The 13497-nt window shown below is 34.7% G+C and overlaps 1 protein-coding gene across 1 annotated transcript in view; it reads left to right on the plus strand.

The window, feature by feature from the left end:
• Positions 1-3792: 3792 nt before the first annotated feature.
• CSN2 (casein beta) overlaps positions 3793-13497 on the plus strand; it is a gene marked incomplete at both ends in the record, with an annotated part of 76606 nt that continues 66901 nt past the window's right edge. The window contains 5 exons of the mRNA XM_080655742.1: positions 3793-3843; positions 4738-4764; positions 5032-5058; positions 6477-6521; positions 7838-8347. Of these exons, the coding sequence (XP_080511868.1) occupies positions 3793-3843; positions 4738-4764; positions 5032-5058; positions 6477-6521; positions 7838-8347 (660 nt within the window). The remainder of the gene's footprint in view (positions 3844-4737; positions 4765-5031; positions 5059-6476; positions 6522-7837; positions 8348-13497) is intronic.

The following is a 13497-nucleotide window of genomic DNA, read 5'->3' on the forward strand; positions in this document are numbered from 1 at the left end:
CTGGCTTAGGGTTGATACTAAGTAAAAAAAAATAAAGCTATTATAGTTCTTATGCTTGAATAGAGAGAGGTAGCCAATATTTGTCAGGTAAATAAGTCTCTATGACATTTTATAGAACATTTACCAAACATTTTTGCCTATACAAGCCGTTCAAATTCCTTTTCTTGGATACTCCTTTACAGAGAGAGGCTTATTCCTCTTTTATGCAAGATATTGGTTTTCAGTAAATTATTTATTGTTTCCAAAACCAGTGGCCCTGAGAGCTGAGCAATTTGAATTACATGATGAAGCTACCATCATGGATTTGTTATCTTGTCATTTTTCTCCATTGTGGCATAAAGCACTAACAACTGCTCCAGGTATCATGATAATGTGGCCTTCGCAAAGCTTCTGAGTATCTCTGGTTCTCATATAACATTCCCCTACAGTTGAGATCCTGAGGACTCAGCAAGTGCTAAAGACCTAATTGTGTCCTCAATAGCTTGGGCCCTGAGCCAGAAGGTCACTGTCCTCTAAGGATTGTCTTTAGTTATTAGATACTAGTAACTGCATTTCCTGGACTGATTTCCTTTATCAGATGTGAATTGCTCCCTTGTTAAATTGCTCCTGGGCATTTCTGGGGACAGATATTAGGCAGAAATTATTTTCTAATCATGTCGATTTCTTAGAATTGAAACTCACTATTGATTTTTTTTTCGAACCACAAAATTAGCATGCCATTAAATACACTGTATAAATAGCCATGAAAACAGGCAGAACATCATTCACTTACCCCTTTCTTCACTTCTTGACCTCCACTTTGGAGAAAAGGTAAGAATTTAAGATGTAAATTTGATGTATCCCTTTTTATATTTTATTTAAAATATATGAAGAAAAAAATTTAAAATATAGTATTTGAAAAAAGTATTTAAATTGTGCTGACATTATTTTCAAAACTTAGGTTAAAAGATAAAAATGCCTAAAAAGATTTGGTAAAAATTATAATGACCACATAAGCTTTATGAGTTCAAGAAAATGTAGTAATGATGATTAATATTATTTTTGTATAAGGCTAGTTATGAGGCTATATTAAAATATCTATTTTCTGACCTTGGCTGGGAGCTCAGTTGGTTAGAGTGTGGTCACAATATTCCAAGATTGAGGGTTCAATCCTTGGTCAGGGCACATACAAGAATCAAGCAATGAATGCATAAATTAATGGAACAACAAATTGATGTTTCTCTCTACATCTCTTTCTTTCTCTCAATTCAATCAATACAAAATTGAAAAGAAAACTTTAAAAGATATGTTTTCTGAATTAAATGTTGCTAATTTTATTAAGCATTACTGCAGTTATAAAAGGAAATATATTTAAATTATTGTAAGGAAATAGGAATAATTATAGGGAAAGCTTTATTCACCAGGTAGGTATAGAGGTGGCATTTGAGTCAAGATATTATGGGAGCTCTTTGGGAACATGCACTACTTGAATATGAATAATTTTTTTAGGTGAGTGTATTCATCAAACTTGTTTACAACATGCAACATCCCACTTTATTATTCAATTTATAATATTTCAAAATATTAAAATAGACACATGAAATATAGAATTCAGTTAGAAATAAAATTTTACGTTGTAAGAAAATTCTGGAAGTCATAGAAATGACTTGAAAACAAAAACAAAAGACAGAGATTTGGAAGAAAGAGTACCTTAGAATATATTAGTCAATAATGAAATTCTGCCTTAAAAATTGTATATAAAATATTAATTATAAAATTTGGAAAATGTAATAAGGTCTTTCCTAACCATAATAATCTCTAATACAGTATAATATTTTTTGAAACTTGAAAATAAAAATTTATTTGGAAACTTATGTAGGTAGGTCTTCAGCAAAGTAAAATTAATATTGCTATTTGTGAGAATATGGATAGAGCCTGAGAACATTATTCTAAGTAACATCAGTCAGACAGGAAAATTCAAGAACCATGTAATTTCACTCATATCCTATCTAATAAAAGAGTAATATGCAAATTGACCATCACTCCAACAGACCAGATGGCTGCCCCCATGTGGTCAAAGATGGCTGCCCCCATGTGGACACAAGATGGCCACCACAAAATGGCCAGCAGGGGAGGGCAGTTGGGAGGGATCAGGCCTGCAAGGGAGGGCAATTGTGGGCGATCAGGCCATCAGGGGAGGGCAGTTGGGTGTGATCAAACCTGCAGGGGAGGGCAGTGAGGGGTGACCAGGCCTGCAGGGGAGGGCAGTTAGGGGCAAACAGGCTGGCAGGGGGGCAGTTGGGCATCAATCAGGCTGGCAGGGGAGTGGTTAGGGGGTGATCAGGCTGGCAGGCAGAAGCGGTTAGGGGCAATCAGGAAGGCAGGCAGGCGAGCAGTTGGGAGCCAGCAGTCCTGGATTGTGAGAGGGATGTCCGACTGCCCGTTTAGGCCCGATCCTGCCTGGGGTTGTGGAAATGGGCAGTCGAACATCCCTCGAGGGGTCCCAGATTGAAGAGGGTCCAGGCTGGCCTGAGGGACACACACCCCCATGCAAGAATTTCATGCACCGGGCCTCTAGTGTGGGATGTAAAACTGAAAGCATCAGAGAAAACAAACAGGACAATCAAACAAAAATTCTAAACACAGACAATAGTATGGTGGTTACCACAGGGAAAGGGGTATGGGAGAGAAATAAAGGGGGAAGGGGACCCAAAATATCATATGGTGTTCGAAGGAGATTTGACATTGGCTGGTAAATAAACAATGCAATATGCAGATGGTGTATTTTAGAATTGTACACTTGAAACATAAATAATTTTCTTAACAAGTATCACCCCAATAAATTTAATTAAAATAATTATGTATCACCCAGGGTGTATTGGTAGCACAAACATTATGTTTTACAAGAAATTATAGAGATAGAAGAAGATCAAACGTTTAGTACATTTCGATTAAAAATGTTAGCAAATAGTATATGTTATGCTACAAAAAGGAGTGGTCTGTAGTAGGTACTGGGCAATTGAATCCGATCCTTTGGTAAATCATCAAGAGATCAGAGTAAAAAGAGAAGGCATTGTGTATGATCTCCAAAGTTATATGTCACAAAGGAGAAGAGACATCATTATGTGTGTGAGGATGAAGACTGTGTAGTGGGTACACATGGAGAAAAAAACAAACTATTCAGTCCAGGAAAACATCTGGGTAACTGGAGCTAATAATGAAATGCTCAAACAAAGATCTCAGTCTTGCTAGAAATAAGGACATATGATTAAACAAAATATTCATGGCAACTGTTTAGTTTAGGAAAGGTAAAAAGAAAATATGATCTTCTAAGCATACATTTTCTTTGATCAGTCTTTTCCCAACAGATATGAAGACTCATCAGGGCTAAGACCTTAATATTTTGTTCATTACTTTAAACCAAGACCCTAGACAGCATTGGGCAATTAAGGATGTGAAATAAATAAGCAATTGATAAAGCTTTATATAAACATGTAAAGCTTCTTTCTATTTTAAAAAAAACTCACTGTACTGTAAATGAGATTTAAAAGAGTGAAGTAGGTTACAGCTGATAGCTGAAAAAATATGAATGGCTGGTATTGAATTATAAAATTGATTGTAAGACCAAGTTGCCATTGTAGATTTTGTCTTTGGTGTATGATAAAACTTCCATTAATAATTTCTTCTAAAATGCAGATATTTTACTTTTACATTGTTTTGGTTTCTTTAAAAAATAATCCTACCTAAATAAGGGATTAGATTGACAACTATACTACCATTTCCTCATTTTCCCTTTCACAGGACTTGAGAGCCATGAAGGTCCTCATCCTTGCCTGCCTTGTGGCCCTTGCTCTTGCATGGGAGGTAAGAAAAACTCTAAATGATTAACGTGTAGTGAAATATTATCCGACATGTAGAGAACAACATCAGCAACTTTTTAAATGCACATAGAAAGCTGAATTTCAACAGATTTTTTATTTACTTCCAAGAAAATCATTTATGTTCACCGATTATTTCAGTAAAGTCCTGTAGGATCATAAATCTTAGTTAAATGTTTTCTACACCTCTGGGAAACCAGTCCTTTAAAAAAACACAAACAAAACAAACAAACAAACAAAAATAACTTAAAAAAATAAAAAAACAAACAAAAGTAACAAAAAAAACAAACAAAAAGAAAATGAATAAGGTCAGGCAAAAGGAGAAGAAACACAGAAAAACCACAAAAAAGAGAGTAATATTGCACAAATACAATTGCATGCATGTGCAATCTGGATAAACATATCAGTGATGAAACTGATGTACCTCTTACCCTGGGGCATTGGGCCAAAACCTACCTGTGTCTACTGAGAGAAATCCACAGGGTGGAGCATAAGGCAATAGTCATAATCATAAGCGTATTTGTAACCATAATGAAAATTGTTTGATACAAATTCAAATAACTCCCTTTCTGTTACTCATCAAAAATTGTTCTTCATTTATTTTAGTGAAAATAATACAACAAGCAGCATTTACTAGACCCTAATTTTCCCTCTCACCATGTTCTCTTCCTAAGACAAATAGGAAAATAAAATAGGTAAAATAAAATTACACCATTAGAGTTATCAAATATACAAGACATAAAACACAAATGCTTTTCAAGGATCTCAAAAGACATATAACATTTTTTATTTCTTAATTTTGTGAAGGATATAGCTCTGCATAAAGAAGGAAAAATGAGTTAGCTAAGGAAACTAAATGGTGTCTTTTTTTTCCTTACAGAAGAAAGAAGTCAGTGTATCCAGTGAGGTAAGATATCTTATTCAGAGAACATTTTCCAACCATGCATAGTAACATTCTGCCCTGGCTGGTTTGCTTGAGGTGGTTGGAGGCTCATCCCACACAGCACAAAGTTCTGGGTTTGATCCCTGGTCATGGTGGATGGGAGGCAACTTATACATGTTTCTCTCCCACATCAATGTTTCTCTCGCTCTCAAATCAATAATAAAAAAAAAATCCAAAAAAGTAACAGTCTTTGATGATCCAGTTGCTGATTTTGCATTTTTTTCTTTACAGACTGTAGAAAGCATTTCTAGCAGTGAGGTAAGACAATGTTCATTCTGAGGCAATGTTCCATTTGGACAGTAAAATGCTAGAAACTCTTTATATTGTGTTACTTTAGGGTACTTAAGTCAATGCAGCTAGTTCTGACCTAAATTCTGATGTAAATTTCCATTATATGTTTAAGGACAAAATAAATGGCTGCAGAATTCCCTATTCTCTATGCTACTTTTTATGCTAGCTGCTCATTGAACCTTTGTCACTTGCCCACCCCCTTCTTTAAGTGAATGCTACACTCCTTTTTTATGACTGGGGCTCTCTCCACACTGACCCCATTCACTGTTTGACATTCATTGAGCACCTCCTGTGGATCACACATCGACTAGGAGCTGTGGTACAAACTGAAAAGCAGATGCCCATAGGAAAGAATGGCAATATAGGGGTGGGTTGACATGCAAATGGCCATATTTTGTCATCACAGGAGTCACTTTACTAAAGAAGATGCAGTGAGACTTAGTTTTAGTCTTAAATATGCCTGGGAGAGTCGGGCATATATTTACACTTGCACCACTTTTGGGGGTCTGTCACCTGCTAAATGATACTTGGGTTATTTTATCTCTCCATAAAGGTTATCAGATTCTTAGGGAAAGTATTTTACTTTTTATAATTTATTTGAAGGCTAAACATAACAAATAACTAAGAATAATGAACAGAATGTATCAATAGTTGTTATAATTTCTTTTTAATGAATTTTATTCTTTAGAATCAGATGGCGTCTTAGAGATCATTTGTTGTCATAGGAAGGGAACATAGTGAGAGGGAAAATTAGTGTCTATTAAATGCTTCTTGTTGTACTATGTTCACTAACTTTCTTTTCTTTCTTGACTGCATTCATTTGTCTTGTTTATAGATCAGACTTGTGCAGAACAGTGTAACATATAAGTTTCAGTAATTCTGCTGTGTTTTTAATTATGTTATCCAGCAAGGTGTCAACATTAACCTATTAAATGCCTTCATATTCTGATTCATATTGGCAAATAAAAATTTTCAATGAAAACTTAACCTTGTTTTATTTTTATTTTTCTGAAGGAATCCATTACCCACACCAATGAGGTAAAGCTATTTATTTATTTATTTATTTATTTATTTATTTATTTATTTGGTTAATAAGATCATATAGACTTCAAATATACTTTCCCATGATCTGTTTATAGCATTGTGTGCCCATCACCCAAAGTCCAATAATTTTCCATCACTATATATTTAGGCCCATTGTCCTTTACTACCTTCCAACCCTCTTCTCTCTGGTAACCACCTTACTATTGTGTGTGTGTGTGTGAATTTCAGTTGTACATCACACATAAGAGGGGAGACACATAATTAAATGTACATATTTTTTAAATTTTCTACATTTAATTTTCACAGATTATTCCATTTCTATTCATGTTATTTTTTTTTAGCAGACACCTGAACAGTTTGAAAATGAGAAACAGCAACAAAGAGAGGTAATTTGTTCATAATGAGTACATTTTTAAAAATTGTTATAAAATATAATCCATACAAAAGATGAGCATATTCAGTCTAAAGAATTGTAATAAAATACTGGCAGCATAGGAAATACAAAATTATCAATATATTTTAAAGATATAAGTGCATTTTTAATCTTATAATCCACTTGCAGAATATAGACTAAATATTTTAGAATAATTATTGATTTGCTCAATTTATGTTTTCCATAATGAACACTAGTAGATACATTTTCAGGTTAGAAACAGATTTCCTTATTCTCAAGATACATAGGTGACAAAAGAAATGGAAAGAAAATATGTCATAAATCTGAATCTGATAATTGACTAGCTATTTAACCTTGACCCCAAGTTTCTCTGTACTTCCATTTTTTCAACTCTGAATGGAGGCTATTAATTATCCCCTATGGTTGATGAGCTTACACAGAGTGAATATTCAATGCTTTACATGAAATTTTTATGTTTTATATTAACATTGCTGAATATGTGTATTTCATAAAAGACTTTGCATTACACAGAGGAGAGAAGTGAGATACAGAACAACTGAGTCCACAATTGTGCAACAATATCACACAGTTATTAAGTAGCAGAGCTTACTTAAAAATATAGGTCTTAGACAACAAAGAATTACTTAATTGAATTACATGTGTTGTAACATCTACTTGTAACATTTCAGCTTCATGTTTTGTCAATGGCTTGGGTTTGGAACATAGAAGAAATATTTTTCTAAATAAAAATGAATTTACATAATGATGCCTCTTTAAAGACTTACTTACAATAATGACTATCTACTAAAGAATCTAGTGCTAGAAGTTAGCTGGTGTTGAGTAACTCCTTCCATTAAACCACAAATTCAGATTTACTTTTCATTAAAACACACAGAAGTAAACACTGGAAACATTCCTCTAAGTCTTTTTAAGATTAACCTTCATTATATGAAACAATCTGGTTTACTTTTACACCATGTTGAGAAGTTCATGCCCTCTGAGTACCAAACTCTCCAGCCAGCCACAGTATTGAAGGCAACTCAGAAAGGAGAAACAAGCTAATAGCCCCAAACATTTAACTTCAGTTTGATCTGGGTCCACCTATGAAGGGAGTGGGTTAATGAGAAATAATTCAATGAGTATTTAACTCATCTTCACATGACCCCAAATAATTTCTTAACCAGCATAGGTAAATGATTTTCCTTCTCTCTTTCACTCAGGAGTCCTCAATAGAGAGGAGGTTAATTCATCATGAATGACAATTATAGCTGAATCATGGACTCAAAGATTCTTTTTCTTTTTTTCCAGGATGAACGCCAGGACAAAATCCACCCTCTTGTCCAGCCACAGCCTCTTTTCTATCCTTATGCTGAGCCCATCCCTTACCCTGTCCTTCCACAAAACATCCTGCCTCTTGCTCAGCCCGCTATGGTGCTGCCTCTCCTTCAGCCTGAAGTGATGGGAGTCCCCAGTACTAAGGAGACCATCATTCCTAAGCACAATGTGATGCAGTTGCCTAAATCTCCAGCAGTGCCATTTCTTCAGCGCCAGATCCCAAACCTCACTGATCTCCAAGCACAGCTCCCTCTGCCTCTGCTCCAGGCCTTGATGCACCAGATCCCCCAGCCTGTTTTTCAGACTCCCATGCTTCCTACTCAGCCCCTGGTCTCCCTTCCTCAGTCCAAAGTCCTGCCTCTTTCCCAGCAAGTGCTGACCTATCCCCAGAGAGCTATGTCTATGCAAGAGCCTCTGCTTGACCTCAACTGGGAATTCTACCCTGTGGCTCAGCCTATTGCCCCAGTTCACAACTTACAACAAGTAAGTCCTACTTTATTAACTCTGTTGTTTCATTCGTGATGTGTATATAATAGTAGAAGAAGTGAGAGATCCAGAATAAAAGGATACTTGAATATTAAATAGACATCCTAGTGCACATAGTTGACCTCAGATATTATCAACACTAGTTATGAAATAAAATAACCTAGAAAACTTGTTTTCCCCCAAATCCCAATGCCTAGGTCTACTCACTGAGGTTTAGAAACAAATTTCCTGATTTTCTATGTAGAAGATACTGAGTATTTAGAAGAAATTATTTAAAAGATTCTGATTTAATATCTAGAGAATATAGATAAAGAGGATATTAAAACATACTAAATACAGAATTAAATATGGTAATTTGAATGTTGAAATGAGGTTAATTATTTTCTTGTGTACATCTGTTCTCTACATGCTTTAATGCACATCCTGTTTGTGATATTTGTACATGTGAGGGCAAACAATTGAGATGCTGATTTTATTACTCACCAAATTTTTATTTATTGGTTAATTTTGGTATCTAATTTAATTAAAATTTTCATCAGCATTTATCCCCCTTTACCCTCTTTCAGTTCCACCCACTCCCACAACCATTGAATTTTTAGAAGTATTCTTGGCAAAATTTTAATTGCATACTTATTTATTTCTCTCTTTTTTTAAGGTTTAAGAGGATTTCAATGTTAATATTTGCATCTCACTTTTGGTAAGCTTGGGGAGATGGAGATTAGATTGATTATTCTTATAGTTAATACATTCTTACATTACATTGTTGTGAATAAGACCAAGATAGTGACAAACACCATTAATATACAAAATTATTTATTCATTATCAGTGGGTCATGGACATCAACATAGTTGACTACTATGTACTCTCCTGGAGTTGTGTATCTTTTATTTCATTAATGATAGTTGTGTTATGACATATTTGAATGGTTTGTCTTTAGTTGCCTATGTCCTTATGCTTGATTATCATAATTTTAGAGAAAACTGAAAACAGCTTCTTCTACTTTTACGTAAATATTTATGAACTTTAAAAAAAAATCAACTTGCATTCTCATTTCTATCTTAGGCTTCTTAAAATTTAATGATTTTTTAAATTCACATTTAAAATTTACATATTATCTTTTAACTCATGGGTCAAAATAAACTTATTTAGTCCCAGTCTGAGGTTTAAAAAGAGGAGAGAATATAACTTTGAGATTCTTAAGATACCAATTTTTTACTTATTATGTTAAAGTAGACATTTCACTAAAAAACTTCCAAGTGAGATGCTACTTAGTCCTAGGAGACTTTTATATGCAAGATAGGGCACAACCTGGTACATTGGTAATAAAGTTCCCCTAATGAATTAGTCACCCCAAAATTGTAAATGGCGAGAGATGTATGGTTATATCATAAAACATAACTAATTCTTTTTAATGTTTGTTTTCTATTCCATAGAATTGACTGCAACTGGAAATGTGGCATCTTTTCAATCTTTGTATCATGCAATCAAAATAATTAATAATGTGTAAATTATTCTAAGTGGAAAAAATAAAATGTATTGCTTTTTTATTTTATGTATTATATAACATTTATCTTAATTTGAATTGGACTCATAACCTCTATTTTCACTATTTTAATTAAAAAATTACCAACAATTTCAATTTTGAGTTGGAAATACCATAACCCTATCAATAATATGTATTCAAATAGTTTCTGGAATTATGCTTATTGTTACTATTTCCTAAACAGTCATTTCAATAAATTAATCCTTTATGCATATTAATTTTTCCTGTCTTTATTATAATCTTTCAAACTTAATTGACCTCTTTAATATTAACTTTAGATTATTACTGTTATTAAAAATAGTCATGAAAGATTAAAATTAAATGGAATGCTTTGAATTGAATATTAAAAGATATCAAAAAGTAGAGGGAAAAGATAATCATATGTTGTTTGATCTAAAAAGACTTAATTTATATCTAAAATCCCAGTTAAAGCATTACACCTGTGCTTTACACCTTCCAAGTACCCAGCATCAGATGTCAGATTCTATGGTCACCCTTGAAAAAAAAGATTCAAATGTAAAATCAGATTCACAGCTCCGCAACATAGCAGCTAAGTTGTGCTTTGAAAGTTACTTGATTTTTCTGGAGCTTCAATTTCCACATCTATAGGAGCCAATTCAAAGGGTTTTATTGAAGTTTGGATGTGCTCAGTGGACTTCACAGTATATGATTAGTGTTCCTCGTTGCTCCATATTGCTGACTTGACTTATATCAGAGCAGCAAGAACTAATACCACAAGCAGTAAGATCTGGGTTATGTGACTTTTGCCAGTAATGCCCAAGAACCAAAAACTTATAGAAAGCTCTGACATTCATTGTCACTGACTATGGAGTAATTGTTTCATTGTGTACCAACTCCTGCACTGTACACTCAAGTCCATCCATTTGAGTTTACACAAAGATTCATCTCTAGTAATTATTCCCTTTCTGCTGGATTCTCAACGTTTTCCTAACCTTTAGGATCAAAAGTACAAATGAAACATGTTATTCTGTCATCAACCTGTTCCCATCAAATTTTATCCTTTCTGAAACCACTTGTTTTTCCAAGGTCACCAACAACGTTCATCTTGCTAAACTGTGATCATATTACCCATCCTCTCAGTGCTATTTGGTAGACTTGATCATCTCTTCTTTTTTGAAATATCATACTTCTCTCTTCATTTGAAATCCTAAAGCTGACAAACCCTTAGTTTCTCCCTTAACTCACTGGTCATTTATTTGCAATCTCCCTTCTGTATAGTTGAGATTTTCTTCCTAGCTACCTGCTAAAAGTGAAATAGCTTCCCGTACAAATATGACTAAAGGCAATTTTTTTGCTTAGTACTCTAGTGATTTTAGGTAAACTGCATGGATTAGACTTTCTTTTAGTACAGAACATTTCACAATTAAAATGAGATTGCCACCTGACTGGCGTGGTTCAATGGTTGAGTGTTGATGTATGAACCAGGAGGTCATGGTTCGATTCCTGGTCAGGAAATAGGCCCTGGTTGCAGGGTAGACCCCCAGTGTGGGGCATGCAGGAGGCAGATGATCAATGATTCTCTCTCATCATTGATGTTTCTCTTTCTCTCGCCCTCTTCCTTCCTCTCTGAAATCAATAAAAATATATTTAAAATACATAAAATGAGATTGCCTAGATGATTGTCTTGTCCCTTGAATAGCCATCCAGTTATGTCATGACCTGCTTTCTTCCATACTCATTGTCCCAGAAGATTATAAAATAATACTGAATGGCTTTTAGTTAAAAATATTGTTGTAAAAAATGAGAATAAAAACAGATATGGGTGTTAGTGTCTAGTTGTGTCCCTCCCCAAAGATATATTGAAGTCCTAACTCCCCATTCCTCAAATTTTTTTCCAATTTTAATACAAACCATTTCTTAAAAAGTAAATATATATGAACATAAAACTGCAATGAATTATTTTTTTCACTTTCTTTTTTAATTTTTAAAATATATTTATTATTGAAAGTACTACATATGTTCTCTTTTTTTCCCTCATTGACCTCTTCTAACCCACCCTCATGTCCCCACCCCACCCCACCCCACCCCTGGCAGGTTTGGCTCAGTGAATAGAGCCCTGGGCAGTGGGCTGAAGAGTCCTGGGTTTAATTCCCTGTCAAGCACACATTCCTTGTTTGCAGGCTTAATTCCAGGACATGTTCAGGGCCCATGTGGGAGGCAACCAATTAATCAATTGATGTATGTCTCTCTCACATTGATGTTTCTCTCCCTGTGTCTCTCCTTCTCCCTTCTACTCTCTCTAAAAATCAGTGGAAAAATATCCTTGGGTGCGGATTAACCACAAGACAAAAAAACATATCTCAGAAATTGATCTTATTTGGAAATATTGGTAATTTCAGATATAATTAGTTAAGGCAAGGTTATCTAGGAGTAAGGTGTGTGTCCTTAGTTTAATATGACTGTAGTCTTTATAAGAGGAGACAAAGAGGGAGAAGACGGCTTTGTGTCAACAGAGGCAGAGATTGCAGTGATGCATTTACAAATCAGGGAATGTCAGGATTTCCAATAAATGCCAGGAACTAGGAAGAGGCAAAGATAAATTATTTCCTAGAGCTGTCACAAAGAGCAAGGCTCTGCTGTTGCTTCTTAGCCACCAGTTATGGTACTTTGTTTTGGCAGAGCTAGGAAATAAATGCAATGGGATATCCGACACGTGCTTCATAGATCAATTTATTATGCATGGAAAGTGTTTTTTTTTTTAATTTTATGATATTTAACACAGAGAACAAATTAGAAAACAAATAGTCCAGAGAATATCATTATATCATTACTACTATGTTATAACTATTGATCATTGTGTTATACGATTACTATGGTGTTACAACTGTTGATCTCAGGTATGTGTTGTATACAGGCACATTATTTATAGTTTGACTTGCTTTTAAATTCCAACCTAATGCCTGAGAGAATACAAATAATACTCTATGAATTGTTTGATAAAATATGCTTTCTGAAGCACTTTGGATGTATTTATTGTAAGCAGGTTGATAATACGTTGCTAGATGTGTCAAAGGATTTTTGAGTAAGAAGAATTGTCATGAGGAGAGAGCAAAGAAGACTTTTCACCAAGCCTGTAGATAAAAGAGAAAAGGCTCTTTATTAAACTATGGACTAAGTCATTGCTAATTCCATTATGCTTTCCTGTTTTTGAATTATATGCAGATCTATTCATTTGTGTCTGATCAACTGTACACAATTGCAATTATATTACTCCCTGCTTAGTCTCCACCAAGTGATAGGCTGCTTTAAGCCCCTAAATTCCACTGGTCTTAAAGCTTGAACAAGCATTAAAAAATGGAACATGCCCCATTGCTTATCCTGAGAGTTGGCTGACAACAGTGGACACTTTTTCCTACTGGTCCTTTCCCCATGCTGGCTCACCTTCCCCTTAATCTTTGCTTACCTCTCTCTACCCTATGGAGGCGGCAGGAGTCGGGGGGAGGGGGGGAGAATGCCTTTCTGTTCAACATTGTGAAACTTGCAGATTTCTGAGATTTGAGCATTCTCCCCAGGCCTTGTCCAAGTTTTGATAAGTTTTTATTTGATGTGACAAAGGTTGCTTGACCCAAAACCATGCATTGG

The sequence above is a fragment of the Plecotus auritus genome, assembly GCF_963455305.1.
Source record: "Plecotus auritus genome assembly, chromosome: 1".
NCBI lineage: Eukaryota > Metazoa > Chordata > Mammalia > Chiroptera > Vespertilionidae > Plecotus > Plecotus auritus.